Here is a 25,010-nt window from a genome sequence, read left to right on the forward strand (position 1 = left end):
ATGGTCTACTGTTGATGTCTCATTCGTCGTGGTTAGATTTTGACGTTTTGCAAGCCCGGCCCGCCCAGCCCTGATGTTATATTATTGAGTTGCGCCTTCAAAGTTCAAACAACGTCGCCTCCCCTCTTGGTCTTTGTGTATTTACTTGCTATTAATAGTAGCAATTGAGTACGTAAGACGTTTGGGCGTTTTTAATCATGGGTCATGGCAAACCAATCCCCGGGCCCTGGAGCAGTTATTTAATGTTTAGATGGATGGATTTGGAATGGACTTTGTCCTTGAGAAATTGGACCTATCCAATTTGTTTGCCTGTTATTTATTTTTATTTTTTGCCAATTACGCAGAGAGCTGGAGGCAAGGGAAAAGGAACTCCGGCAATTTGTTTTTCCTTTCCCGTTATTATTAATGAGAAAAGAAAACTTGTAATTAAACTTTGACACGGTCAATTGGATTTGAATACCATCTATCAAGGGACCGGGGTCCAGAACCATAGTGTAAGTTGAGTGTGGTTGGTGTTCTGGCTTCATCTCCGGCAAATGTTCCACTGACTAGCAACTGGAGTGGGCGCCATTATTGGTCAATTGGGTTAAGTTCAAATTCGACTCAAAAAATAAATGAAACTTTTAGGGTTCGAGCCTAGGTTAGAAGGTTCAAACTTGGCTTATCATATAATATGAGTTGTTTTGGACTCAACTCATATTGGATTCGGTTCAAACTCATAATTAACTTCATAATTATGTAAAATATATTAATATTTATAAATTATTATAGATTTGAATATAAGTTATTAATATGTTATAGTATGTATAATTATATATTTTATATATATCATTTAATATGCAATTATACATATAATTATACATATGAATGGATCAATTCTTAATCAGATTTGAGTCTAATGAGACGCAAACTCAATTCATATTTAATTCAAATCTATTATTTAGTCTCAAACTCTGCCCAATCCTATCAAATATAAGACTCATCGAGCTGTTTTATGGACCGGACGAAACAGACTCGAGTTAAGCTCTAGATGGCATTAGTTTCTTACGAAAGGCTAGAAACAAAACTACGCACAGGGGAGTGAGCTCTTCGTTAGCCTAATGGTCATTGATTTAAAGCAACACGACGTTATCCACCACGAGATGCTATTTGCCATTGTTTTAAGAATACCGTAGTACTCTGTACATACGGTATATATTAGCAAGGGATGGCCGCGTTTGACGCGATCATTGTCCATTAATGTTGGTAAAATTTATTCTTGAAAAATAGAGGCTTGTTTAGCACTCTTTTTCCCTCATTTTTATTAGATGAGGTTTTTTTTTTAACAATAATGTGCAAGAACTCTCAAAAAAACACACCAAGTTTTTAAATTCATATTTCAAAACATCCAACACACACCCAATCCCTCTTTTACCACCATCATCCCTAACCATTTCTACTTATACCATCGTCACACCCACCTCAGCCCAATACCATCGCCAGCACTAGTTACCCTCTACCTTTTCTTCCCTCTCTTTCTATATGTCCCCTCTCTTCATCCCTTCCTCATTCTCTTCTCTTCCTACCTTTCTTCCCCCTTCTCTCGCCACCGTCTCCCTCCTCCTCCTCCTCTTTTCGGGGGCAGAGGTCGAGAGTCACGAGAGATGGGTGAGAACAAGGGGGAGTAGTGGGGGGAAAAGGAGAGGAGGAAGGAGAAGAGAAAATAGGAAGGAGTAGGAGATGGAAGCAGAGAAAGAGAAAAAAGGAAAAAAAAAATGCCAGTGGCGACAGTAGTGTGTGGTTGGAGAAGTAATGAGGAAGAAGAAATGAGAAACAAAATGGGAAAAAGTAAAGAAGAGGAAAAAATTTAAATTTTTTTTTTTTTAAATCTTCAAAGACGGAAAATTTTTTTCACAAGTTCTACAACAAATTATTGTACAAGCATCTAAAAAACTCAGCATCCAAACTATTTATAATAATAAGTAGTACTACGGGTAGATGCAAAAGAATTGGTGGTAGCCAGTTGAAAATCTGCATACAAGTTTTCTTTGCTTTAAGAGGAAAAAAAGAAGAGGTCCACTTCACGCAATTTGAAACGCATGCATGCATCATTGAGTGAGTCCATGAATTGGGTGGGAAAGGGACTAAGAAATTTGTATCTCATGGTTAGTTTCAAGTGTTCAACCGCATTGGGGTGGGTGACCTCTCCTGCGGTTACACCCTTACAGGCTATGAGAGTGTGGGGGTGGGATGTGGATTTTGGATCGCCGCTCATACATTAACCGCAACAGTGGGAAAAGGAATGAAATAATCAAAGCGTAGATTCAAGAAACAGAAGCGTGCGGCGCAAGCCAAATCGAACCCATACATCACAAGTCACGACGACGTCCCGAGTATCATACCAGTGAAAGGTGCTTACCACTCTCACTTTCACTGGTAATTAATTTTTTTTTTTTTTAAATATAAGTGGAAGGGCAAAAACTCTTGGATATTTCACTTATAGTTACTCATCTAAATCACCCAATCCACCTCTGAATTAACTTACTAGTTGTTTCGCTAGTAACTAACAGATCTGGTTATGTTTGGATAGATAATTTTTTTTTAAATAAATTTTCGCTAGCATCATAAACATATTTTTTAATTTACTCTTTTATATTTTCAATCATTTTTTTATCTCACATATATCATATCACAAAAAAATATTACAGTAATTATTTCAAATAATACTCTATCCAAACAAACTCACGTATTTTCTCGAACATTTTTTTCCCCATTTGCATAAAAGCGTGCGGATGCTAGCAAATACAGCCAGTTGTCGGATTATTTGGCCAATTTCCTTTCGGGTTGTCCAACCCATTTCCACAAGAATAGGATACGGCCAGCCAAATCATCATTTAGGGTCGGTCCCACTGGTAATCTTTCTTCAAGTTTCCAGGATTTCTTTACTCCAAACCCCCCAAAAAAAAAAAAAAAAAGTCCAATTACTAGAGGCAAGATTAGCTACTACTCCGCTGCGTAAATTCGACGACGTCGACGTGACGCCGCTCTCTCTCCAACTCTGTTCCCTTAGTTCTCTCATCTCTCTGCTCCCTCCAAATCCAGGCTTCTCCAGACAGACACTACTACGTGACTACATCCTAAGCGGTTCTCTCTCTACCTCTCTCTCTCTCTTTTTTGGGTTATTATTTACGATAGATTATTCATTCATTCATTCTTTGCTGAGCAGGAGGGTTGTTGTAATGAATCATTGTTCCTTATCTTCACAGTAGTATTATTATTTAGTGGACGATTATTAATTTATTTTGTACAGTAATATCCGACTTTGGGCTTGCGGAGGATCAAAGAAAGGTTTTCAGGGACATTGGTGTTGGAGTTGGATGGGAATTGAGGAAATTAGGAGGAGGAAGAGGTGCTGGAGAAAAAAGAAGTGATGATGAGGAAGTCTTTTAAGGATTCTCTCAAAGCCCTTGAAGCTGACATCCAACATGCCAATACCTTGTATGTAAGCTGTACCCTCAACCGACAATTCCCCGAAACACTTCTGCCTGCTTTGCTTTCACCCCTTCTTCTCCCTGTTTTTCTGTGCTTTTTTAGATTGTTTAATTTCCTAAACCATGGAACCGTTTTTGCTACTCTCTCTCTTTTTTTTTTTCTTCCTTTTACCAGAAAAGAAATATTTAAGGTTACAATTTGTTTAGCTCCTGATTCAAACCAACTCCTGATTTCACCACAAAATAGTAGTATATATTTTTATTTTTGTGTTGTCTGCCGTAGCTCGAAGCAGGGTTTGGGGTTTGAATGGCTTACCCTTATTCCATTACTGCTAACTTATTATTCTATCAGTTAACCCACCTCACCGTCTTTCCTGAAAATTCTTACTGGTACTAAGTAGTTCTTTATGATAAAACCTGATGGTTCAATTACCTTTCGTTTTTCCTTTTATGTTTCCTACTCTCTTTTTTTTTTTTAACATTATTTGGGGAATGGATTTCCCGTGTTATTGTGCTCGTGCTCGTTTTTCCATCTGTGTTTTTATCCTCCTTGATTGATTCCATTCCATTTTATTGCTGTCTGCCGTGTCTGATGAATTTTGAGCCACAAACATATTTTGATAATCCCAGTTGGCAAAAATTCTTTCTTCCTATTTTTCTGGATTCAAAAGTTCCTGTAGAATCTGAGTAATCAAGAGTTAATTGAACGGTTGAGGCATTAAAGACTTCCAACAAATTAGCCCCGTTTTCACATCCTCCCTCATTTATCTCCCTTAAAGTCATTGTCCTTTCTGCTGATTATTGGTCCATTTTCTAAATTTAGTCAATAAAGATTAGGATCAGAAACAAGGTGCAATATAGAAAAGACCTTTTTACGTTACATATATCAAGGAATGGAAAAATTGCTATGTTTTCCGTGAGCACATTTTCCAATCACCTTTTTACCTTACATATATCAAATCGCCACAATAATTTTTCTACAAAAAATCTAGAAAAATGCAATCCAAACACAACAGTAATATTTGATTTTTTGTCTGGAACACAGGGCTTCTGATTATCCTAGAGAATATGATGGAGCTTGCCTCCAGATGAGACTATCATATAGTCCTTGTGCCCACATTTTTCTCTTTCTCGTCCAGTGGACGGATTGTCACCTTGCTGGAATTCTTGGCTTTCTCAGGATCCTTATTTATAAGGTCATTTCCTATCTTCTTGATCTCGTTCCTGCTGCTACACTGTTGCTCTTGTTTCTTTCCTTCCTCAGTTAATGATAGTCAATAAGATGATTTTGCAATTGCAGGCATACGAAGATGGTAGGACATCCATGTCCGTTCATGAAAGGAAAGCTACTATAAAGGAATTTTATGGTGAGCCAATCTTTGGGTTCTTTTCTTTTCTTTTAAAAAAAAAAGTCTTGCTGAGGCTTCTATATTGTAGTTCTTGGTGAGGAAAAATTTTGGTCGTTTTCACAATGCGAGTTCTGACAAGGACTGAAATTGGACCAGGTGTGATATTCCCCTCCTTGTTGCAACTTCAAAGGGGAATCACTGAAGTTGAAGAAAGAAAACAGAGAGAAATCTGTGCCAAGAAGTACACTAGAAGTTATGAAATGGGCAAAGGTAAGTTGTCTGAAATCGAAATTGAGAGAGAAGAAGAATGTGGAATTTGCATGGAGATGAAATCTAAGGTTGTTCTCCCCAGCTGCAACCACTCTCTCTGCTTGAAGTGTTATAGGGACTGGTAATTATTCCGCTCTTGGTTTTACTATGAATTTGGACATTTCTTTTACCTTTTATGATCTTTTTGCTGTTGTATTCCTTTGCGAATAGGATGGCCATTGAGCACCAGTGTCTAGATATCTCAATGTGATGCAGCCATGCAGCATGTAATTACAGAAGCCTAATTAGTCCCATGCCCTTCATTTTGATTCTTGTGATATATTGAGCTTTAGTTCTGTAGATCACTTAAAACCAGCCAAGGGCTACATTGCAATCGCTTGCTCCTGGTGTGGCATCTCTATCTAGTCGTATGGTACCCACTCGAGTTACAATATAGTAAATCTGATCTCAGGCTCAGTTAAAAATCCTCAAGTCTGAATTTGTAGCATTTCCAGGTAATCTTTGGTCCTAGTGCGTCTGCTGATTTCTGCAAGGCAAGAGCTTCAAACAGATTAGAAAAGGAATGGAATTTTTAAAAATCCTCGTCCTGTTGTTATCAGTGAAAGAACTAAAGTTTAATAAATTATTGGATGCAGATGACCAGTTTGATTTGTTTCTATGACCTCAGGGTATTGTGTCTGTTACCCTTCATTCTCCCTGTGTTTCCGAACTGATATTTGAGCTGTGCCTTATTTCTGTCTATCTGTTTTAGATGGAAACCTCTACTAAAGTCAAACAAGGTAATGTTTCTTAATGCTGGGTTATTATTTGTTTGACTTAGGCGTGCAAGGTCTCAATCATGCCCTTTCTGTCGGGATAGTCTCAAAAGAGTAAATTCTGGAGACCTTTGGATTTACACTAGCAGTTGTGAAATTATAGAGTTGTCAGCAATTGCAAAGGAAAACTTGAAGAGACTTTTCATGTACATTGAGAAACTACCTCTGCTAGTTCCAGATGCAGTGCTGGTCTCTTATGATCCTCAATTCAGATGAAAGAATTCTTGGGGTACAGTTATAGTGTTCATTAAATTGAAATTGTTGTACATATGTACATATGCTTTTGTGTAGTTGTTTATATAAACAAGTTTTAGAACTATAAACAGACGTTTGGCAATTGTGAGCTAGCGTTAGAGGTGATGTCTGCACTGTATTTATCACACATTCAAGATGCAAACATGAAATTCATTCTTTTAGTTTCTTTTGTGTTGCTGCAGTAGCTATCATTTTGAATTTGAATTGTAATGATAAAATCGACTGACTCCAAAAGATATTATTATTATTGTGCCAAGACAGAAATAGAGATGTTGAGAAATACATTGGCTGCATATTGCTGGGAACTCGAAGATTTTCCCGAGGTCGGCGTAAATATGTGAAAGCGGTTTTCCACTTTTCCTATGCTGCTTGTTATGAGATCCGAGGCATTCTAAGGAAAAGGTCTCAGCGCAATTGCATTCCAGCCCTTCTTCGTCTTCTCTTACTTGTACTTGGGGCTTTGGGTCCTGTCGATTTTACGTCGATTACCTGCTAGTGCTTGAGTTGGGGATTATGCACCCACCCATTAGGCCACTAGTATAACATGTAATGTTCGTACACAATTTTGGGTTTATTGAAGTTGCTACCTAAAAGAAAGAAGTTGCTAAAGTAACATCCAAGGAGCAAAAGGTTGGTCTTGATTGAAGATATAGAACACCTTATGCCTTGTATTAGGTCGACGATCATGATCAGCAGCTTGATACAGATGACGAGTCGAGTTGGTCATTTTTCCAGAAGCGCTGCAGTTCGCAACTTGAATTGATGACTTTCCTGTAAGATTACCAAGTCTTCTTTTCCTGTCTATGAGTTCAAGTCTTTCGAGTCTGGCGTCCCGCGTCCGTCCATCTGTCAAGGGTGTCCTATATATAGTTCTAGGAGGATGGAAGTAATGACTCGCAAGGCCAAGCCAGTGTTTCTTTTGGAGCAGCCCTGCTGTGGAGCTTTTTGATTTTTTTTTTTTCCCCTTACATTTTTCGTTTGGAATATAAAATTAAAATCACCCTGCAAGCAACCTCTTTTAGTAAAAAGAATATTTCAAAGTCGGTATTCGCATACCATTTGCACCGCATGCCATGTACTAATGGCAATCAACTGCGGTCATTATTTCTCTAATACTTTTAGATATAGAATTGTGAGTAATTGGTACCATCTAGATTTGCCATGTACTGCATATGGTGAATCTGATATTTCAATCGTATCCGGTTCCTCTCAAGTTTTATTTCTAGTTGCGTCCCTGAAGATCATGTTTGACGTGAAGGCGCATTGAGGAATGCCTTATCACAATATGTCTCTATACCTACGAACTTGAAATATTTTCACTTGATACTTCCATCAATAGCTTTTCGAGCGTACGAGGCCTTGTTCTCAAACTAATTTTATCTTTTGATTCTTAAACGTTTTTTTATTTATCTTCAGCTATTTTCGGCATTGTAATTGTACATTTTTTGAAGTTTTACATATTGCTTTTGGATTCTCATTATGGGCTACTTGTACCCTCAGAATTGTAAAATAACTATGAAATACTTCTAAAGTCCATTCTTGTAGCATAGGAGGACAATTTGATCGCTAATTAGTTTTTTTTTAAGCTTTTTTTTAGTGCAAGCGGAAGGACTCGAACTCGAGACCTCTTGCTTACACTCCCTCCCCTACCACCCAACCCAACCCTCCCCTGATCGCTAATTAGTTAAATCAGCTTTCCAAACTTTTTTCCAAAACGACGTCAATCATTAATTAGTCAAACTCAACTTTCAAAACTTTTTTTTTCCTAGAACATGGACGCATCTAAATAGAGCTTTCAACAGCAAGCAAGAATACATGATTAATCTAATTTTCACAAATCAATTCAATAAAATCAAAGCAGTCAAAAAGAAACCCTCAATAAATAAACATCTTGCTCATAACCGAGTCTAATTTAAATTTGCTAAGATGGCCTCCGGCATCAACTGAAATCAGTATAGATCTATAACAGGGTCGACAAATCCAGGACACAAATTGATAGGTTTCACCAAAGATCGAATTTGCAGCTTTGGATGGTAAGTAGAATGCGGTCAACGGTCAACCCAAGAAATAAATAACTCTTGCATTAGTAGGCGAAGCCAAGTAAATTACACACTGACATTGTACCCCCAAAAAAAAAAAGGCAAAAAAAAATACTGCCAATAAGGTGTCGACTTGTATGTTTGTGTACATATATACACATGCATCCTGCTAGTAGCGTAGGCAATTTCATGAGGCCCGGTTCCCCTTATGATCAATTCATTTGTATACCAACCTATACTCTCAGTCGGGTAATCTAGCATGACAAAAGCAAAGGACAAAAGATATAGTACATTATATTTATTTCAAAACACCAAAAACACCCCCTTTCTGATTCAGTCATCGTCTTCGTCGTCATCTTCTTCTTCTTCTTCGTCCTCCTCATCCTGTCCAAAGGTTACCAGATTAGCTTGGCATAGAACAGATACACATGCACGAGTATTTGTCTCAATGCATCCAGTGGCTGTAACTACAGCTACATTTCTTGTGGGATATACCAACAATTACAAAGGCACCACTCTTGCATTCAGATAACAAGGAGCCCGAAGAAGGTAAACTTGAGAGGTTCATCTTATTACGATTATACTGTCGAATGTTATTCAGAGGAAAATTTTAAACCATTTCCATTAGAATTCTGGATGGTTTAAAACGAAATTTAGAATAACCTCAACTCCACAGAGAATCCTTCATCCTCTACCAGGCTGTAAACTATAAATGTAACATTTTTTTAGTAGACGACGTCTAATTTTTCTGTCTGGTCCTATATAGTTTCAAAACCAAGTATTTCTTGATTTTAACCTGCACTATTGATAGTCAAGATAACAATATATTTCAACTAAAGCATCTGGAAAAAGAATAATAAAAAGAGCAAAATGATGTGGAATTGTGGTCCCAATGCTTGGAGACTTCGACTTGGTGCCTCAAAGATTAGATCTAAATCATAACAAAACATCAACTATCACCTAATAATTGAAAATTAACTAAAAACTACTGGCGAATATAAAGCAAACAGAAAGTGAACCAGCAGAGCAACTTCATCCCAGGCTATCCTGCATCTAAAGACCAAAGAAGAAAAAAATAACATAGATATAGAAGCATATATACCTGCCCACTCTCTTCTTCGGCATCCTGAATTTCAGACTTGGACTTCTCAGATTCCTCCTCACCCTCATCAGCTGAGCTTTCCTGCCAGTCATATACAGAAACTTAAGGCATTACAAACCCTAATGTAGAAGCCCTTTCACAACGACATTAAATTGATAAAAGTATTAATAACATTATTCTACTGGTAAAATGTGCTCTGTGATACCATAGCAAAAACGCATGAATTGTTTCACCTGCTTCTTGTTGTAGGCATTTATAAGCCTCTCATACTCAGACTTCCTCTTTGCAGCTTTAGCTTCATATGGAGCTTTATCCTTCCAAAGAGAAAGGACATCCTTGTCAGTTACAGAGCATAATGGATCTCCTATTACATATCTCCTTCAAAATACAAGAGCCTGTTTATGTCTGCCTTCAAGAATTAACTCACATTCTAAGGAATGCTAATTGAAAAATGTCCTAATGTCTTAACCCAGTCACCATAGTTGTGCCATAGTTGCAATATTTTAGTCGGTAATAGCAAAGTGTTAGCCAGACAACCAAAACCACAATTAAGACTGTTGTTCAGGTTAGTGTATACCATAGATATTAGATACACATCTGAACACTCACCGCTGGAGTCATGGATTTCCACTTTGCCCCTCCAGCTTTCCCAACCTTGAAATATGGCATATATATTAGAGACCAAGAGACCATCAACAACATTGAGAATCGATGTGCGCAAGAACTAAAGCATATGAAAATGTTCACAAACACTTACAGCTGAGACGGCCTTAACATCAGGATGTTCCTTCTTAAATGTATTTCTGAACTCTTCACTGCAAAACGAAGTCAATTAGATTAAGCTGCAAGTATAACGAGTTCTTATTTGGGGAAAATCAAGGCACATACAGGAATAAAAAGAAGGCACTAGGGGGCCTCTTAGGCTTATTGGGATCTTTCTTGGCTATTTTCTCCTTCTTAGCCTTCCTTTTACTACTCTGATCTGCCTTGAAGACTGCCTTTCTCTTCCCAACTCCTCTGTAAAAACCACATATATACACGATCCATCACTATAATATGTGTTGCCTCTATATCCAACATCAAACATAAGAAAAATTTAATCCAACAAAATAAAATTTAGTGTTCTTGGCCAGCTAAATGTACATGTCAGATGTATTAGACGCATTTAGTTAGAACATAGCTATTCATAACGTCAACAATAAACAATATAAATACTAGAAATTGTATGCTTTTTTTTGTTTTGGGGGGGTGGGGTGGGGTGGGAGGAAGAAGAAGAAGAACCTATCATGGACAGGCTTCAATGCTTCTTTTGTGTCCTTTTTCACTGCCCCCTTGCCCTTCCCAGTCTTCATTGTGACAAACTGAGTTCCAGAACCAAAAACACAGGTAATATAATATATCATAAAGGTAGATACATAAATAAATTAACGATGACTTCCAAACATAAATCTTCCATATTTTCAGAGTTCTCGAATTTTCACGTGGGAAAAAAAAAAAAGCAATTATCGCCTGACAAAATCCCTATCCATCTTATACAGTAGCATGATATACACAAAAACACTTACAAGTAAAATATAAGAAAATACCAAAAATTTAAGGTACACGAAGTTGCCAGTGAAGATATAATATAAATTACAAATTACTATTTTAGCAACTGAAACTACGATTTGATGATATTGACAGGTCAAACTCAGAGCGACATCAAAATTTTGATAACAGAAAATAGATTATTCGTATTTCTAACATACTCAAAACATGTGTGATTCTGACGCAAACAAGAATTTCAAAGAGGCAGAGAACCGCAGCGGTGCAAAAATGAAAAATAAAAAATAAAACAAAATTTGCTACAAGGAATACTGATAGATGTATTATTTGAACCAGATATATTGGTTCAGCTATTCGTAGTTTTCGGTATTTGATTCGAGTAAAGAATTTCATGTGAATTTAAAACGTAAAAGAAAAAAAAAATAATCATCCATAAGATGGTCCGAAATAAATTTTATGCACAAACATTTTTCCTACAAAATTCAATAATGAAAAGTAGTATTGACTATTGCCGAACAAAGTAAGAAGATGGAAACAACAATTGCAGGGGAAAAGGGAAGAATTACCTTTGGAGAAATAAAAGATAAGAAGCGATCAGGTGTCGCCGGATGGTAAACGGAGCAAAACAGAGCACGAGTAGTCTAGTAGTGGTTGGAACTTGGCAGAATAATCAAGCGACTTTTGAGTGGGACAATACGACGTCGCAAATGTTGGTGACCGGGCTAGTCGGTAATTATGACGCAGCTGACGAGGGAAGGATCTATGTACAAAATCGCAATACAAGGGTTCAGACCGGAAGCAGAAAAATAGCAACAAAATAAAATACACTAAAGAGGATTTTTTTTTTTTTGTTTGTTTTGTGAAGGAAATACACTATGGAGGTTGCTTTAGATAACATTTACTATCGTTTTCAGCGAAATTTGAGGATTGTGTTCAAACTATATAGTCCTTCCAGCTTATTCTAACCATTTTTGTCTCGCAATAATAATAATTAGAAAAGATTCCCTCTCTAATTTTTAAGAAATGATTTGAAGAGTTTGGATCATTTTCTTTAATTTTTCTCTTCTATTTGTTAATTTTTTAAGGATTTTTTTATTTGAGTAAATATTTGTTGGTACATTTAAATTACACATAATTTACTACATCTAATGCATTCTTATATTTAGAAAATTTTAATTTGACTTTTGTAAAAAAAATTAACAAATTGAGATTTCTCTTACGAATGTTCCAGAGACACCGTTAGCAAAATTTTTTTTTTTTTTGAATTTTAGTCAGTTAAAAATACGTAGACTTGAGGGCTCTATTTTCGTGATTTTTGTAATTTTGATCAATCCAAAACACGATTTTATAGCTGGAGGAGGAGGATTAAAAGCTAAAAAGAGTAGGAGTCACGGGAAGTGGCCGGTTTCTCTTAAAGTGGCAGTAGTAGTGAAATAGGTACTACTAAAATCATGCAATGACAAGGAAGATATTCCGTGTCATGCATCGCAGCTGGACACTTACGTCAGTGATCTGAGAGTTACGAGTTTTATGACAATCCATTCATCTTGCCATCTTGGGCCTTGTGAACCAACCTATCAACGCCACTGGCCATTTGGTCCGGTGGTCATCACCGTTAAAGGTGATGCTGAAGGTCAGGGATTTAATCCCTGTCTCCCACATATTTGTCACAATTTGTGGCGGTCTTAATTGACCTTCATCACCATTTGTGAGGATTTTACCCATACTCCAGATTTTAAAGCATCTCGAAGGTTTCAGATTCATTTATTATTTCTCATGCCAATATTCAGAAAGATTATCGTTTTTATGCCTTTATTTATATTTTTTACCCTTCCAACCCTTTCCCACTAATCAAGTCAAGGTTGAATAATGCACTCCTCAAATTCTGCTCGAGTAAAAATATTTGGATACAATTTCGTCAAATTCTTCAAAGTTGAGTTTGAACTTTTTTTCACTAAGTCGAAGTCACCAAATCGAGTTCAATTAAGGTTTCAATTTTGATTTTTCCGTAAATTGTATCATTTTATAATAAATAATTAAAATTTATATTATAAATAATATACTCGATAATGGCTCAACGAATATTCAAGTTTTGACATTTTCTATTCGAACTTTACTCGATTACCTCCTCAAGTAACTCGAACCGAATTCGAGTCGAACCTTAAATCGAACTACTCACAAATCCGGGTCAAGTAGTTTGATTAATTTATACCGACACTCCCCACATCCTTTTTATGCCCAACTATCAGGTCCAATATCCCAATCATCTATACCTTTTAATGTTCATATATATATTGGCAATATCAATTTGTACCCCCAATATCAATTTTCTTTTTTTTTTTCAATTGCAAAAGTATAGCTTGAATTCCAAATCCATTTATTCCAACATCTTACTTATATATTGACAATTTAATACGTTACACAAGTCTCAAAAGATAGATTAACGTTCTCCCTTGTTACTATATTTTGAATTCCAAAAATACAACAAAGAATTACTTTGGGTGGTGCACCATATGGAGCTACATGTGATTACTTCCGTAATTACCATGTGTATAAACCTAATCGTGCAAGAATGTGCTTCACTAAGGGTCTGTTTGGTAGGATGTAAAATATTTTCATTGGAAGTCTTTTTCTGGAAAAAGTTTTGTTTACATTCTAATTTTCATCTGTTTGGTTACTTTTGGAAAACATTTATCCTCATGAATAATTAATTCAATTCCTCACCATATCAATAAATTCTCTCCCATCGGCCGTCTCCGCCATTCCACTCTCGTCTCCATCACAAAAAACTTTCCTCCAACACATACACCACCCCTGCCATCATTCTTTGACTGAGAAGAGATTAAAGCAATAGACACATGAATGATCGATATCAATTTTCCAACTCAACCATAATCAGTCATAAGACATTGAAGATGACAATGAAATAAAACCAACTCTCACAATAATATTTTTACTGCTAAAATTCTTTCAAAGATCTAGAAGATCTCGGATTGAAATTTCCAAAGCAAAAGTTGGACATTGTTGGTGATATATAGAATTAGTTCATTTCTCTCCTCCGTGGCCAATCTTAAAAGACTTTCTTCGTCCTGTAAAAGTTCCTCTGAGATCTCTTCTTTCTTTATGCTACCAATCTCCTTGTTTTGTCTCTCTAGATCCTTCATATTTCTGTAGATCTTAATTGTTTCTGTAAATCTGACACATATGCAATGGGATGTGCGATATGTTGGATTGTGTTTCTGTGAGAGGAGGAATAGCATGGAATGAATAGAGGGATCGATGATGTTTACTGGAACTATTTCCTATGGCTTTTTTACTTCTTATGTTGATGAATGTGTAACTAAGGACAAAAGGGACAGGATTAGAGGGTTGAAAATAACTTCAGTAAGTTTTTAAGTGAAGTTATTTTACACCCACTTATGGAAAAGATTTTACAACAGAAATCATTTTCTTAGCGCTAAATTGAACCAAACAACGGAAATCACGGAAAATATTTTCTGGAAAATATTTTTAGTCAAAACAAACAGACCCTAAATGTAAATTTTCACAAGAAGAGTTGCCTTTTCGTTTGTTGTATCCGAGTTAAATTTAGAAAATGGTAGTAATTGTGAACATGGTAAGACTGATAACTAATACTAATAAAAGCGATCATAGAGTTAGTGCAGAAGTTAAGTGAATTCATCCCACTAATGTTCTCGTTTGGAAATCCATGTATGTTGAAACAAACGCTGACCAGCTAGGAATATTGTCATCATTTGTGTGTATCTGAGTTAATGTTTCATACCATGCATGCCAATGGCCTATCCATTACTGATCAAACCACACGATTAAGTCATGAGACACTCCTTAAATTTTTAGCCGTCTATGTATCAAATGACACAAGCTACCTTATAAAAGGAACTCAGATGCCATTCCAGTTGTTTGATGCTCATTTACCCTCCCAACAATTTCGTTGCTTTTCAACTAAATATACGTTTACTTGTCATGAATAGAAGAGCCCATCAAATTTGCACGCACTTGTGAATTTTCACCGCACAAAGCAAGCGTGAAGGAAATGGACAAAGTGTGGATTGTAACACGTAAAGATGTGAGTTACCTATTCGCAAATAGAATGGGATTGTTTTGATTAGGTATTTGCTTTTGGAACTCGGAATATGTTCTGTAGAGGCAAAACAAGAAAAGGTGGGGTTTCTCTTTTTCCGCTTTTCAACATTAGTGGTACAATAAATACACCTGTTTAACGTATAAAACTAAGCAGAAGATTTAACTTTCGTGCCTAACATGGGCCATAATAAAAATACACGCGCTATCCTCTTTGCTCATAGCAATGTCCCTGATACGACGGAGAAAGGGAGAGAGATATTTTCCCAATCCCCAGTTGTTTGTCAGCCACAGAGCATCATCCTACGTGGCCTACAATAAGACCAGTTAAAGCAATCGATGGCCGCGACGGGATAAGAAATCGATAAGGCACAGAGCTTGACAACCCTCAGATGGATTCATCAATCAATCCAACGGACACAGATCCCCACAAGAGATAATCCCTTGCACCCCAAAATCTATTTCTCCACCAGCAATTGCATTTGCGGGCTCTATAACCCTGCCAAGAAAAACACCACCTTATCACACCACACGCCTCCCTCCCTGCCTCCTACTCTCTCAGATCCTCTAGCTTCACATTCGTCGACATGGCCACCACCACCACAGCGGCAGCTACATCCTCCTTCCTCGGAACCCGTCTTCCGGAGGTCCACTCCAGCTCCGGTCGTGTCCAGGCAAGGTTTGGTTTCGGACCCAAGAAAGCTCCTAAAAAGATCGCAAAGCGCACCTCAGACCGTCCATTGTGGTATCCAGGAGCCATAGCACCAGACTATCTGGACGGCAGCCTCGTGGGTGACTATGGGTTCGATCCCTTCGGACTAGGCAAGCCGGCCGAGTACTTGCAATTTGAGTTGGACTCCTTGGACCAGAACTTGGCTAAAAACGTTGCCGGTGACATCATCGGAACCAGGACTGAAGTCGCGGACGTGAAATCAACTCCATTTCAGCCCTACAACGAAGTCTTTGGCTTGCAGCGGTTCAGAGAATGTGAGTTGATCCACGGAAGGTGGGCTATGTTGGCTACTCTTGGCGCCTTGGCTGTCGAGTGGCTAACCGGAGTTACCTGGCAGGATGCCGGAAAGGTACCTTTACCTGCATATGTATACAATACAAATGCATTAGTCGTGTCGTATTTCTTAGTTGCCTGCGCCTGGCTAGAACCTATACTGCGAGTAGGAAATAAGCCGTTGACACATAATTTTTCAGTGCGGATTCCAATCGATGTTGGCTTTAGTAACGTACGAAACGTATGCAGTGAAGTGAAGTAATTTTCAGCGCATCTATTCTATTGAGCTAAAAAGATTCTACATTAATTTGAACAGGTTGAGCTTGTGGAAGGATCATCATACCTGGGTCAACCACTTCCATTCTCCATGAGCACATTGATCTGGATTGAGGTGCTGCTCATTGGATACATTGAGTTCCAAAGGAATGCCGAGCTTGACCCCGAAAAGAGGCTGTACCCTGGCGGAAGTTTCTTTGACCCGCTCGGGTTGGCTGCTGACCCTGAGAAGAAGGCTACCCTTCAACTTGCCGAGATCAAGCATGCCCGCCTTGCCATGGTTGCCGCCCTCGGCTTTGCCGTCCAAGCCGCCGCGACTGGCAAAGGCCCGCTTAACAACTGGGCTACCCACTTGAGCGACCCTCTCCACACGACCATTTTTGACACCTTTGGACTTTTCTCTTAGAACGCCAACCTGCTCATCCTTGAATGGACACCTTTGGACTTTTCTCTTAGAACGCCAACCTGCTCATCCTTGAACATCCGCCTCCAAGTTGAGAACACCTTAATGGATTCTTACATCCGTTCTCATTATGTAAAGAACTGTGTAATTTAAAGAACTGTGTAATTTGACAGCTTAATTGAGCAGCATATTGCTACTATCCCTCTATATTCCCGTTAGCATAGCGTACCATATATAGACACACAGTCACACATACGCGCGCGCGCGCAGCGGTGATGCTCTGGGAAAAGGCACGTCCCTTGGAATGATCTTAAATTCAGGAAAATTGATTAATTAAATGGGGTGGGTAATTATTTATCATAAGAGAACTACGTACTACTAATATAGAGGGGGGGTTTTTTATTTTTTGGGCATTTCAGCTGGAATAAGGTCGTTAATTTGAGCTTAATGATTTTTTTGTTGTGGTAAATTAGGAGGGATAGAGTTTACTTAACAAAAAAAAAAGGGCTAATGCTCTATACATCAACTACTGATTGACGCACTCCTAGGGATCGCAGGGATCGCAACGGGGCGGGCACCCGCGAACACATGCCCCGCGGGGGTCAATGGGGGGCGGCGGGGTGGGGCGGGGCCCGTTTCTAAACGGGGGGAAAATTCCCTCCACCTCTGCCCTGTCACCTGTTTGAAAAAATATATATATGTATATAATTATATATATAATGATATTATAAATTATACTATTAATTATATATGTCTATTAATAAAAATTATTAATTATTTATACTAAATTTATTAATACATTTATGTTAAATTCCTAAGTACACTTAATACAATAACACTTTTTTCTAAAAAAAACACAATAATAATTTAGTGATTGTATTTGTATCAAAAGTGAAAACTTGATTATTTTAGTTATATTTGTTTTATCATATTAGATTGTATTCGAATAACCTTTGTTTAATTATTTTTATGAGTTTCAATTGTGCAATTACAATAAATAATAATTTGATGATGTGTTAATATTTTAGTACTTGATTATTTGTTCAAATTTAATTATAATAAAATTATATAATAAAATTTTTTTAACCCCCACGGGTGCCCCGCCGGGGAAGCGAGGCGGGGAAGCCGGGAGCAAGGGACGGGGGGAATTAAAATGCAACGGGGGCGGGGGTTGGGGGAGGTGTCCCCCGGCCCATTGCCACCCCTACGCACACTAGATATGTAATTGCAGATTAAATAGATTAATTTGTCGACAAGTTACAATTTAGTATAGACAAATATGACGTATAAAAAAGAATTAAAATGTGCAACTAGTTAATGGTATTTGATTACCGATATATAATCATAACTAGGTTTAGGCGTCAGCGTCAGTGTCACTCCCAAGCGTATGATTTTGGTTTTCTTGTTTAGTGGTTCTGTGGAAAGAGTGGAGTTGTTAGACTTTGGAGTTTGTTTTTTTTTTTTTTTTGGGTACCGTCTCTTTTTGAAACATTGCTCCTTTCCTTTTGCCTCATTTTACAATTTTGCAATGACATAATTGCAAACTCATAAACATGGCAGACATGACATGTAGCTTGTATTACTATTAATTTATTAGTGCCATGAGCCGACCTCTACTTTAATATAAGTAGTTAATACCAATTCACTAAAATTTTCTAAAACGAAGTGGAACGACAATGGTTGGTTCAACGGAGTCTTGGATGCTTTCCGCTTTCGTCTTTGTGTTTTGTTCGATTTCCACCAGATATTCAATGTAGTCAAAATAGACTCTTGGAATTGGGACGCATTCTATACCTCTCGGCAACACTTATATTAAAGCCTAAAAAGGAGATGGCGTATTTTTTTGGTAAGTTCAAAATTTTTTTTTTTTTTTTTTGCTCATTCTCGATTCAGGTATTCATTTGATTCTGTTCCTATCCGTAGCAAAGATTGCTCATTTTTCGAAGCATCTGTAGCATTTCATTACCGATATAATAGCATGTCGCTTGTGCAAGCTAATTTAGGGGAGTTGCAAGACGAGTATTTATGATTTCGTTACTCCCATTACATAACTGCATATGGCGTTTAAGGAACGCTTTATAGTTATGGACGTCATCTTGTTTAAATAATTGGCTATGTTGAATCCAGGGCGAAGCAGAGCCTGGTACCTGATTAAAATTTAAAAGGGTTAAAAACAAAAAAAAATTTCTATGATATATCTAATACACATAAAAGTCTCCCATGATTTCAAAAAGTATAAAACGATACCTCATATTTTGAACTAAATTATAAAATTAATGGAATTCAGTAAACTTAACGAAATCTGGTAAACACAACGAAAAATTTAATGGAATTCGATAAACTTAACGGTAAATTTAACGGAATTCAATGAGTTTAACAGTCAAGACCGTCATTTCCGTTAAATTTATCAGATTCCGTCAATTTTATAATTTAGTTCAAAATATGAGACGTCGTTTTGTATGTTTTGAAATTATAAGGGATTTTCCTGCATATTAAGTATACCACTGGAAGTTTTTTTGTTTAAAAAAAAAAAAAAAAAAAAAGGTAAGGCGAGCCAAGTTTTAACTTGCAGCAGTGTTGGCTGCTTTTTGATTTCCAAAGCAATCAAAACGTATGTAACGTCAAAATCCTTCTTGTGCTCCTTATTAAATTACATATATTATCCCATGTACCGCAACTTTGAATTTTTTTTTTTCTAGTAAAAAAATTTTGAATTCAGAATTTTATATTTACCCAACGCCCTCCAAAAACACTAACGTTGAGCACACGGACCAACCAACTAATGAAAGGACAACAAATGTAAACTAGAGCATAAATCCAGAGTGTGCTGCACAGGGCTCACCGAATTCTCCTAATCTACCAACTAATAAAACTTGCAAGAAAAGTAACATGAACCGACTTAAGTCCCATTTTTTCAAACTTATGATAGCTATGCATACTAATTATATATGATGTTTTTTTAATTCTTGGGGAGAATTACCCAGTAAAGTACAACACAGAAACAATCATTATATACATCATTAAACTTAAGAGAGAGAGAGAGAGAGAGAATAACATATGGCAGATGGCATTGATCACCAACCACCAGTTAATATAATTATAATTTAGGACCGATAAAAAAAGAAAAATTAAGACTACAAAATTCACACGACACTTATCCATCTGGGAAAAGGAGGTTATGTAAGCGATAAAGATGAAGCGAAAATCATTAATGCAACTACGAGCACAAGAAGAAGGCAGTACCTACCTAAATGCTAAAAGGCGAAAGTAAGCAGTAAACTACAACTCAGCAGCGTATACAGAGTCAGGAGTTCGTCACTAGACCACAACAACGCACTATGGTTGGCTTTTGCACTCTTCCTCGTGTTTGTTTTCTCTGATTTTCTTCGCCACTCAATCCTGTGTCAAATCCCTATATTTCACTTGTCATTATCAAAAGATAAACTTCCCCATATCACAAGAAATCAACCCAACCCATATCTTTAGCTGGATTATTAATCTTTTTGGTCGCACTGAAATAATTAATTACGTTACTATAATTGAAAATGGATGCATACACATGTACCTGTTTGTATGGATATCTATATCATACGAACAAGACCCGAATTCGGGTATAATCTACCTCTGCCGTCCAAGACAACCTGCGGAAGTTGGGTAAAGGTTTGCCATTTTCTTTTTCTCAATGGGGTTTTCATACTCTGTTGTCTTACTAGATAATGGGTCTGGATTTGAAGCAGGTGCATCAATGATTGTAACGAGGAAGGGATGTGATGTAAGATTGGATTTTTCTTGGTGGGGTCTTGTCAGATGAGTAAAAGGAGGGATGGGGTTTAGTAGCTGTTTCGGTGCAGTCGGTTCTACTTGCAAGGAAACAAGTAAAACACAGAGGCCACGAGGTAAGAGCCAAAAATATTTCAATTCTTAGTTTTGGCTTGAATGGAAGTTCCTTCTAATTATTGCTGAATTTGAGCATGGTGATAATTTTGTTGATTGGAATTAACATTCTTGTTGAAGTGAAACATTCTATAGGCCATTTCCGTTTTCTTAAAGGGGTTTGCGTGTTGTACGCATGAAAAGAAGAGATATTAACGAGTCAAGAGATTTGCCATGAAATTTTTCGTTAGTTATCATCTGCTAAAGCAAATGTCTCCGAACTTGACCTACAAATTAGGCTGTTAATGTCATGCTCAAAACTTTAACTATTTAGACATACGAATAAGTAATCAAACCTGAATTTATCTTTCCCGATTTCTAATTCCCAACTCTAGACATTCCCCAGGCAATCACAACCTTCAAGCTTCTCATCATAATGTTGCGTCTTTAGGAAACATCTGTTTTTGACCTTGATGAGTGGAGTCGATCCAAGTGTTCTTAAGGTAGCTATGTTACCCAGTTTAGAGTTGTTTGGTTCAGAAAAATTTAGCATTACGTGCTAACAAATAAAGCTCCATAGTCAGGTTTCAGTTTGAGCTTAATCTAAGCGGGACATAAGTGCCTTCAGCTGCTTACAACTTAGAGAACAGTTTCAGTTCAAAGATACAAGAGCCTAAACTTGTTTTACGAGATTTATAACCTGCTGCATATTTTAGGGTCGAAGTTATGGTCTTATCTGACTAATGCGTATACTGATGTACAACTCTTTTCCATGATTTTCTATTTGATCACTTCTCATTCTCTGGTTTTCTATCTGCTTCTGCATGGTTAGAGCTCGCTACAAGCAATGTCAGGCTGTTCTCATACAACTCTTTGCGGTCAGCAACAGGACACTTTCACCCATCAAACAGAATAGGAAGCGGCGGTTTTGGAGTAGTATACAGGGTATGATCAATCTTAGTTTGTGTGTCTCCATGAGTTTTCCAGTTATTGCAGCCTTGCTTGAGAGAGAAATAGAGAGGAGAGAAACGTGGAACTAAGCTATTCTGGTACCTTGCCAATATCGTTCTTATGCTCGATCCTTCTGAATTTGTTAGCTCTTCATAGAGGCTCTTATCTAGCTTCTTGTACTATTGCAGGGTGTTTTGAGGGATGGAACTCAAGTTGCCATCAAGTGTCTATCTGCTGATTCGAAGCAAGGGACCACTGAATTCTTAACAGAGATTAATATGATTTCAAATATTAGACATCCAAACCTTGTTCAGTTGATTGGTTGTGGCATCGAGGGCAGTTATCGGATATTGGTATATGAATATATGGAGAATAACAGCCTTGCAAGTTCTCTACTCGGTAATTTTCTGATTCTTTGATGCAAATGTTCCAATTTATGGGATCCCATGATTCAAAAAGGAGATAAGATGCAAAATTAGACGTTCCATTACCAAGTTTCAAGCTAAAATTTTTTTGCTGGTTCTACTTCAGGTTCAAAAGTTAAAAGGCTTGAGATGGATTGGTCCAAGAGAGCTAACATATGTAGGGGTACAGCTTCTGGCCTTGCTTTTCTGCATGAGGAAGCTGACCCAAGTATTGTCCACCGTGATATAAAAGCCAGCAACGTTCTTCTTGATGAGAACCTTCATCCCAAAATTGGTGATTTTGGGCTAGCAAAGCTTTTCCCCGACAACGTCACTCATGTTAGTACTAGGGTGGCAGGAACAGTGTAAGTGTGACTTTTACTTCTCTATGGCTTTCTTACAACTGATTATTTTGTATTGATAACATGCATGTTGTTGTATGATTTTTCATTTATTTAAGAGAACGGAGTTGGATGGTTTGGTCTTAACTTATGGAAAGCATCCAGATTTGCTGTCTGGCTCAAATTGTTTAAAAGATCTTTTGACATTCTGACATTGACGACTTAAGATTACTTACCTTTAGTGTCACAGCCATGAGGGAGTCCAAGGAAGTTTGTCTATGAGTGCTTTAATCGGTGTTAAGAGGGTTGCATTTCTCGCAAATGCTTAAATTTAGATCTGAAATGCATAAAACGTTTATCTTCTGGCCTCATTTTGCTGGTGGAAGTTGTCTCAATGTGCATTTGAATTGAATGTATCTTTCCCTTTCCTGCCTCTAGCTGCCCAGTTTGGACAGTCACTTGACTGATGATGTTGATTTTATGCTTCAAAAATATTGAACCATGCTTGAAAGGAGTACAATTTCATCCAGAGAAAAAAAAAATTAGTTCTAATTTGGGGTGAGTACTATAAGTTTAGCATGAGCAATCTAATGCACAATCGGCCTGCACAACCAGAAGGAAGAAGAAGATAGGGAAAAAAAAGAAAAAGAAAAAATCTCATTTGTCTTAATATGTTTCTGCAGTGGATATCTAGCTCCAGAGTATGCCTTGCTAGGACAGCTTAGTAAGAAGGCAGATGTCTATAGCTTCGGGGTGCTTGTACTCGAGCTGGTAAGTGGCAGAAGTAGTAGTAAGGCGGCATTCGGGGAGGATCTGTTGGTTCTAGTGGAATGGGTAAGTTGCAACCATGCAGAACCTTTACTTTTTTTGAAAACTACAATTGAGATGTTGTTTATTAGCATCAGTTATTGCGCTTTTCATCTCATAGACACAAGTCTGTTGTAATGTTGGTTGCTGAATCTGTGCAAGGGGTTTTGCTAGAATAATAGTGTACGCATCAATGTTCTTGTATATTGACTAGATTGCCAACACGTCTTTCAGACCTGGAAACTAAGAGAAGAAGGTAGGATTTTAGAGATTGTTGATCCAGAATTGGGAGAATATCCAGAAGAGGAAGTTATACGCTTCATCCAAGTTGCACTCTTCTGTACCCAAGCAGCTGCTCATCAAAGGCCTGGAATGAAGCAAGTGCTTAAGATGCTCTCTGAGGAGGTTAACCTTAATGAGCAGTTACTTGATGCTCCGGGAGTCTATAGACCGCATACCTCTAGGCAATCAGGCGGTGGTGGCTTGCAAATAACATCCTCACGGTCGGACAAGGGCAAGATGTCAGCATATTTTGCGATGTCAGCTGGGTTGGATACTTCTCAAAGTGTGACACAAATGCTTCCCAGATGAAGCCAAGAGTCCAAAATTCCCAATTGTTGGTCTTGTGTTGATCCTCCTTGAGAATGGCTAAAAGTTGTATCTTCTGCTCGCCTGATCTTGACGACTTGTTCTACCGGTCTCCTATTTGGAAATCTAATCAGTGGATTTCTGCGTGGCTTATACCCGACACTAAACGTGGTGAACAAAGACTACGGATCCAAACGTTTGTTTTCCTCTCTGCTCAAGGATTTTCGCGTCATTTCCGCTTGTGATGTCTTCAAGTGGTTTGCAGAGCTGGAGCCTATTTTATAAAGTTGAAGTTTGAAATCTGAATTCGAAAATTAGTGTAAAAGTATAATGATTGGTCATACTATTAATATTAACTTAAGGGCATTAGGAAAATAGTAGGCTAAATACTTTTCCAACAAAGCCAACTAATTTTTCTTAAACTGTATGAAAAAAAACACTAAAACTATCAACAGGGACAGGGAGAGTAGTTGTTTGTTGCAAAATCTTTTGGTCGCGTTGCCAAAAGCAAATATATGTACTTTGTAGCTTAGAAGTTATGAATTATCTTGATGTGGAGGAATTTGTTTCGTCGTCTTAATTGGAATAGGGTTCGGTTGGTTGTCTTCATTTTTGGTGAACCAAACAAATAGTGAGTTATGTAGGATAAAAAATGGTGGGTAAGCGTAAGAGGGTAACCGAAGATGTCCAAATGAATTACAAAAAGGTGTCATATTACAATTTGAAAAGCCATAAATTTCCTTTCTTTTATCGACAACCTTTAAACTATTCCTACTTTAATCTATATAAGTTGAAAACCATATAAGGTACTTGTGGCACTTTCTAAAATTATCATAGACAACTAAAGTAGATAATTAGAATGGAAGGAACAAAATCATGGTAGATATGTTTTGCATGTTTAAAATGAGATCTACAATTTGAATATTGGTGGACGGTGATGAATCTCAATTTTTGTACTTGTTGGCGATATAAGTTCTTGCCATCTGATGTCATAAAAACACAATAATATTAAACTTTACTAATTACATGAGATTTTATGCGCGTGATACTGATTAAACTTTACTAAAGAGTGTATAATACGATAGCCTTTATAGGAACTAATTGCTATTAGTTTCTAAACTGTCGCTCTATTAATAATTAACTTTTTTTTTTTTGGTTTTCCCTTGAATCAACTGAGATAAAATTATACTAGAACATATAATAATTGCGTATCAAATTCTAACAAATGTCGCTGATGAACCCAACTTTATTGCAAGCATCATTTCGTCTAGATATTTCTCGTGAACTACATTCATTGATTTGGTAAGAGGACCCTAAAATTCCAATACCTGACTATATATTTATATATATGTGTATGTACATATATTCTTAGGTTCCAATTCAATAGTCCGATGACATGTTTCTTAACTGTATAA

The 25,010-nt window shown here is 37.3% G+C and overlaps 4 protein-coding genes across 12 annotated transcripts; 3 read left to right on the forward strand and 1 right to left on the reverse strand.

The window, feature by feature from the left end:
• Window positions 1-2,984: 2,984 nt before the first annotated feature.
• Window positions 2,985-6,966, forward strand: LOC113776435 (E3 ubiquitin-protein ligase AIRP2). Of its 5 annotated transcripts, none has more exons than XR_003469016.1 (7): window positions 2,985-3,123; window positions 3,290-3,477; window positions 4,516-4,666; window positions 4,771-4,837; window positions 4,976-5,210; window positions 5,300-5,501; window positions 5,584-6,002. XR_003469016.1 is itself a non-coding variant. In XM_027321591.1 (7 exons), the coding sequence occupies exons 2-6, from the start codon at window positions 3,410-3,412 to the stop codon at window positions 6,118-6,120; spliced, it is 732 nt and encodes a 243-aa protein (XP_027177392.1). In that variant the 5' UTR covers window positions 2,985-3,123; window positions 3,290-3,409; the 3' UTR covers window positions 6,121-6,133; window positions 6,417-6,966. The 5 variants fall into 5 exon arrangements, 4 of the variants coding, with proteins under 4 accessions (XP_027177392.1, XP_027177393.1, XP_027177391.1 ...); XM_027321591.1 differs by lacking the exon at window positions 5,300-5,501 and adding an exon at window positions 6,417-6,966 and having other exon boundaries at window positions 5,910-6,133; XM_027321592.1 differs by lacking the exon at window positions 5,300-5,501 and adding an exon at window positions 6,421-6,966 and having other exon boundaries at window positions 5,910-6,133.
• Window positions 6,967-8,216: 1,250 nt separating this feature from the next.
• On the reverse strand, window positions 8,217-11,556 carry LOC113776342 (high mobility group B protein 1). The gene is made up of 8 exons (XM_027321475.1): window positions 11,412-11,556; window positions 10,582-10,661; window positions 10,189-10,317; window positions 10,058-10,115; window positions 9,910-9,954; window positions 9,534-9,614; window positions 9,301-9,381; window positions 8,217-8,582 (listed from the first exon to the last, which is right to left on the reverse strand). Exons 2-8 carry the CDS (start codon window positions 10,650-10,652, stop codon window positions 8,532-8,534), a joined length of 516 nt encoding a protein of 171 aa, XP_027177276.1. The 5' UTR covers window positions 10,653-10,661; window positions 11,412-11,556; the 3' UTR covers window positions 8,217-8,531.
• A 3,868-nt stretch (window positions 11,557-15,424) lies between these two features.
• LOC113776123 (chlorophyll a-b binding protein CP29.1, chloroplastic) lies at window positions 15,425-16,819 on the forward strand. The gene is made up of 2 exons (XM_027321208.1): window positions 15,425-16,028; window positions 16,269-16,819. Exons 1-2 carry the CDS (start codon window positions 15,534-15,536, stop codon window positions 16,632-16,634), a joined length of 861 nt encoding a protein of 286 aa, XP_027177009.1. The 5' UTR covers window positions 15,425-15,533; the 3' UTR covers window positions 16,635-16,819.
• Window positions 16,820-19,874: 3,055 nt separating this feature from the next.
• On the forward strand, window positions 19,875-24,141 carry LOC113772840 (putative serine/threonine-protein kinase). Of its 5 annotated transcripts, none has more exons than XM_027317319.1 (7): window positions 19,875-19,972; window positions 20,369-20,527; window positions 21,337-21,449; window positions 21,644-21,854; window positions 21,987-22,224; window positions 22,884-23,034; window positions 23,242-24,141. In XM_027317319.1, the coding sequence occupies exons 2-7, from the start codon at window positions 20,455-20,457 to the stop codon at window positions 23,596-23,598; spliced, it is 1,143 nt and encodes a 380-aa protein (XP_027173120.1). In that variant the 5' UTR covers window positions 19,875-19,972; window positions 20,369-20,454; the 3' UTR covers window positions 23,599-24,141. The 5 variants fall into 5 exon arrangements, with proteins under 5 accessions (XP_027173120.1, XP_027173119.1, XP_027173123.1 ...); XM_027317318.1 differs by having other exon boundaries at window positions 19,879-20,291; XM_027317322.1 differs by having other exon boundaries at window positions 19,879-20,285; window positions 20,366-20,527.
• Window positions 24,142-25,010: the final 869 nt, after the last annotated feature.

Source organism: Coffea eugenioides, chromosome 6, assembly GCF_003713205.1.
Source record: "Coffea eugenioides isolate CCC68of chromosome 6, Ceug_1.0, whole genome shotgun sequence".
Lineage (NCBI taxonomy): Eukaryota > Viridiplantae > Streptophyta > Magnoliopsida > Gentianales > Rubiaceae > Coffea > Coffea eugenioides.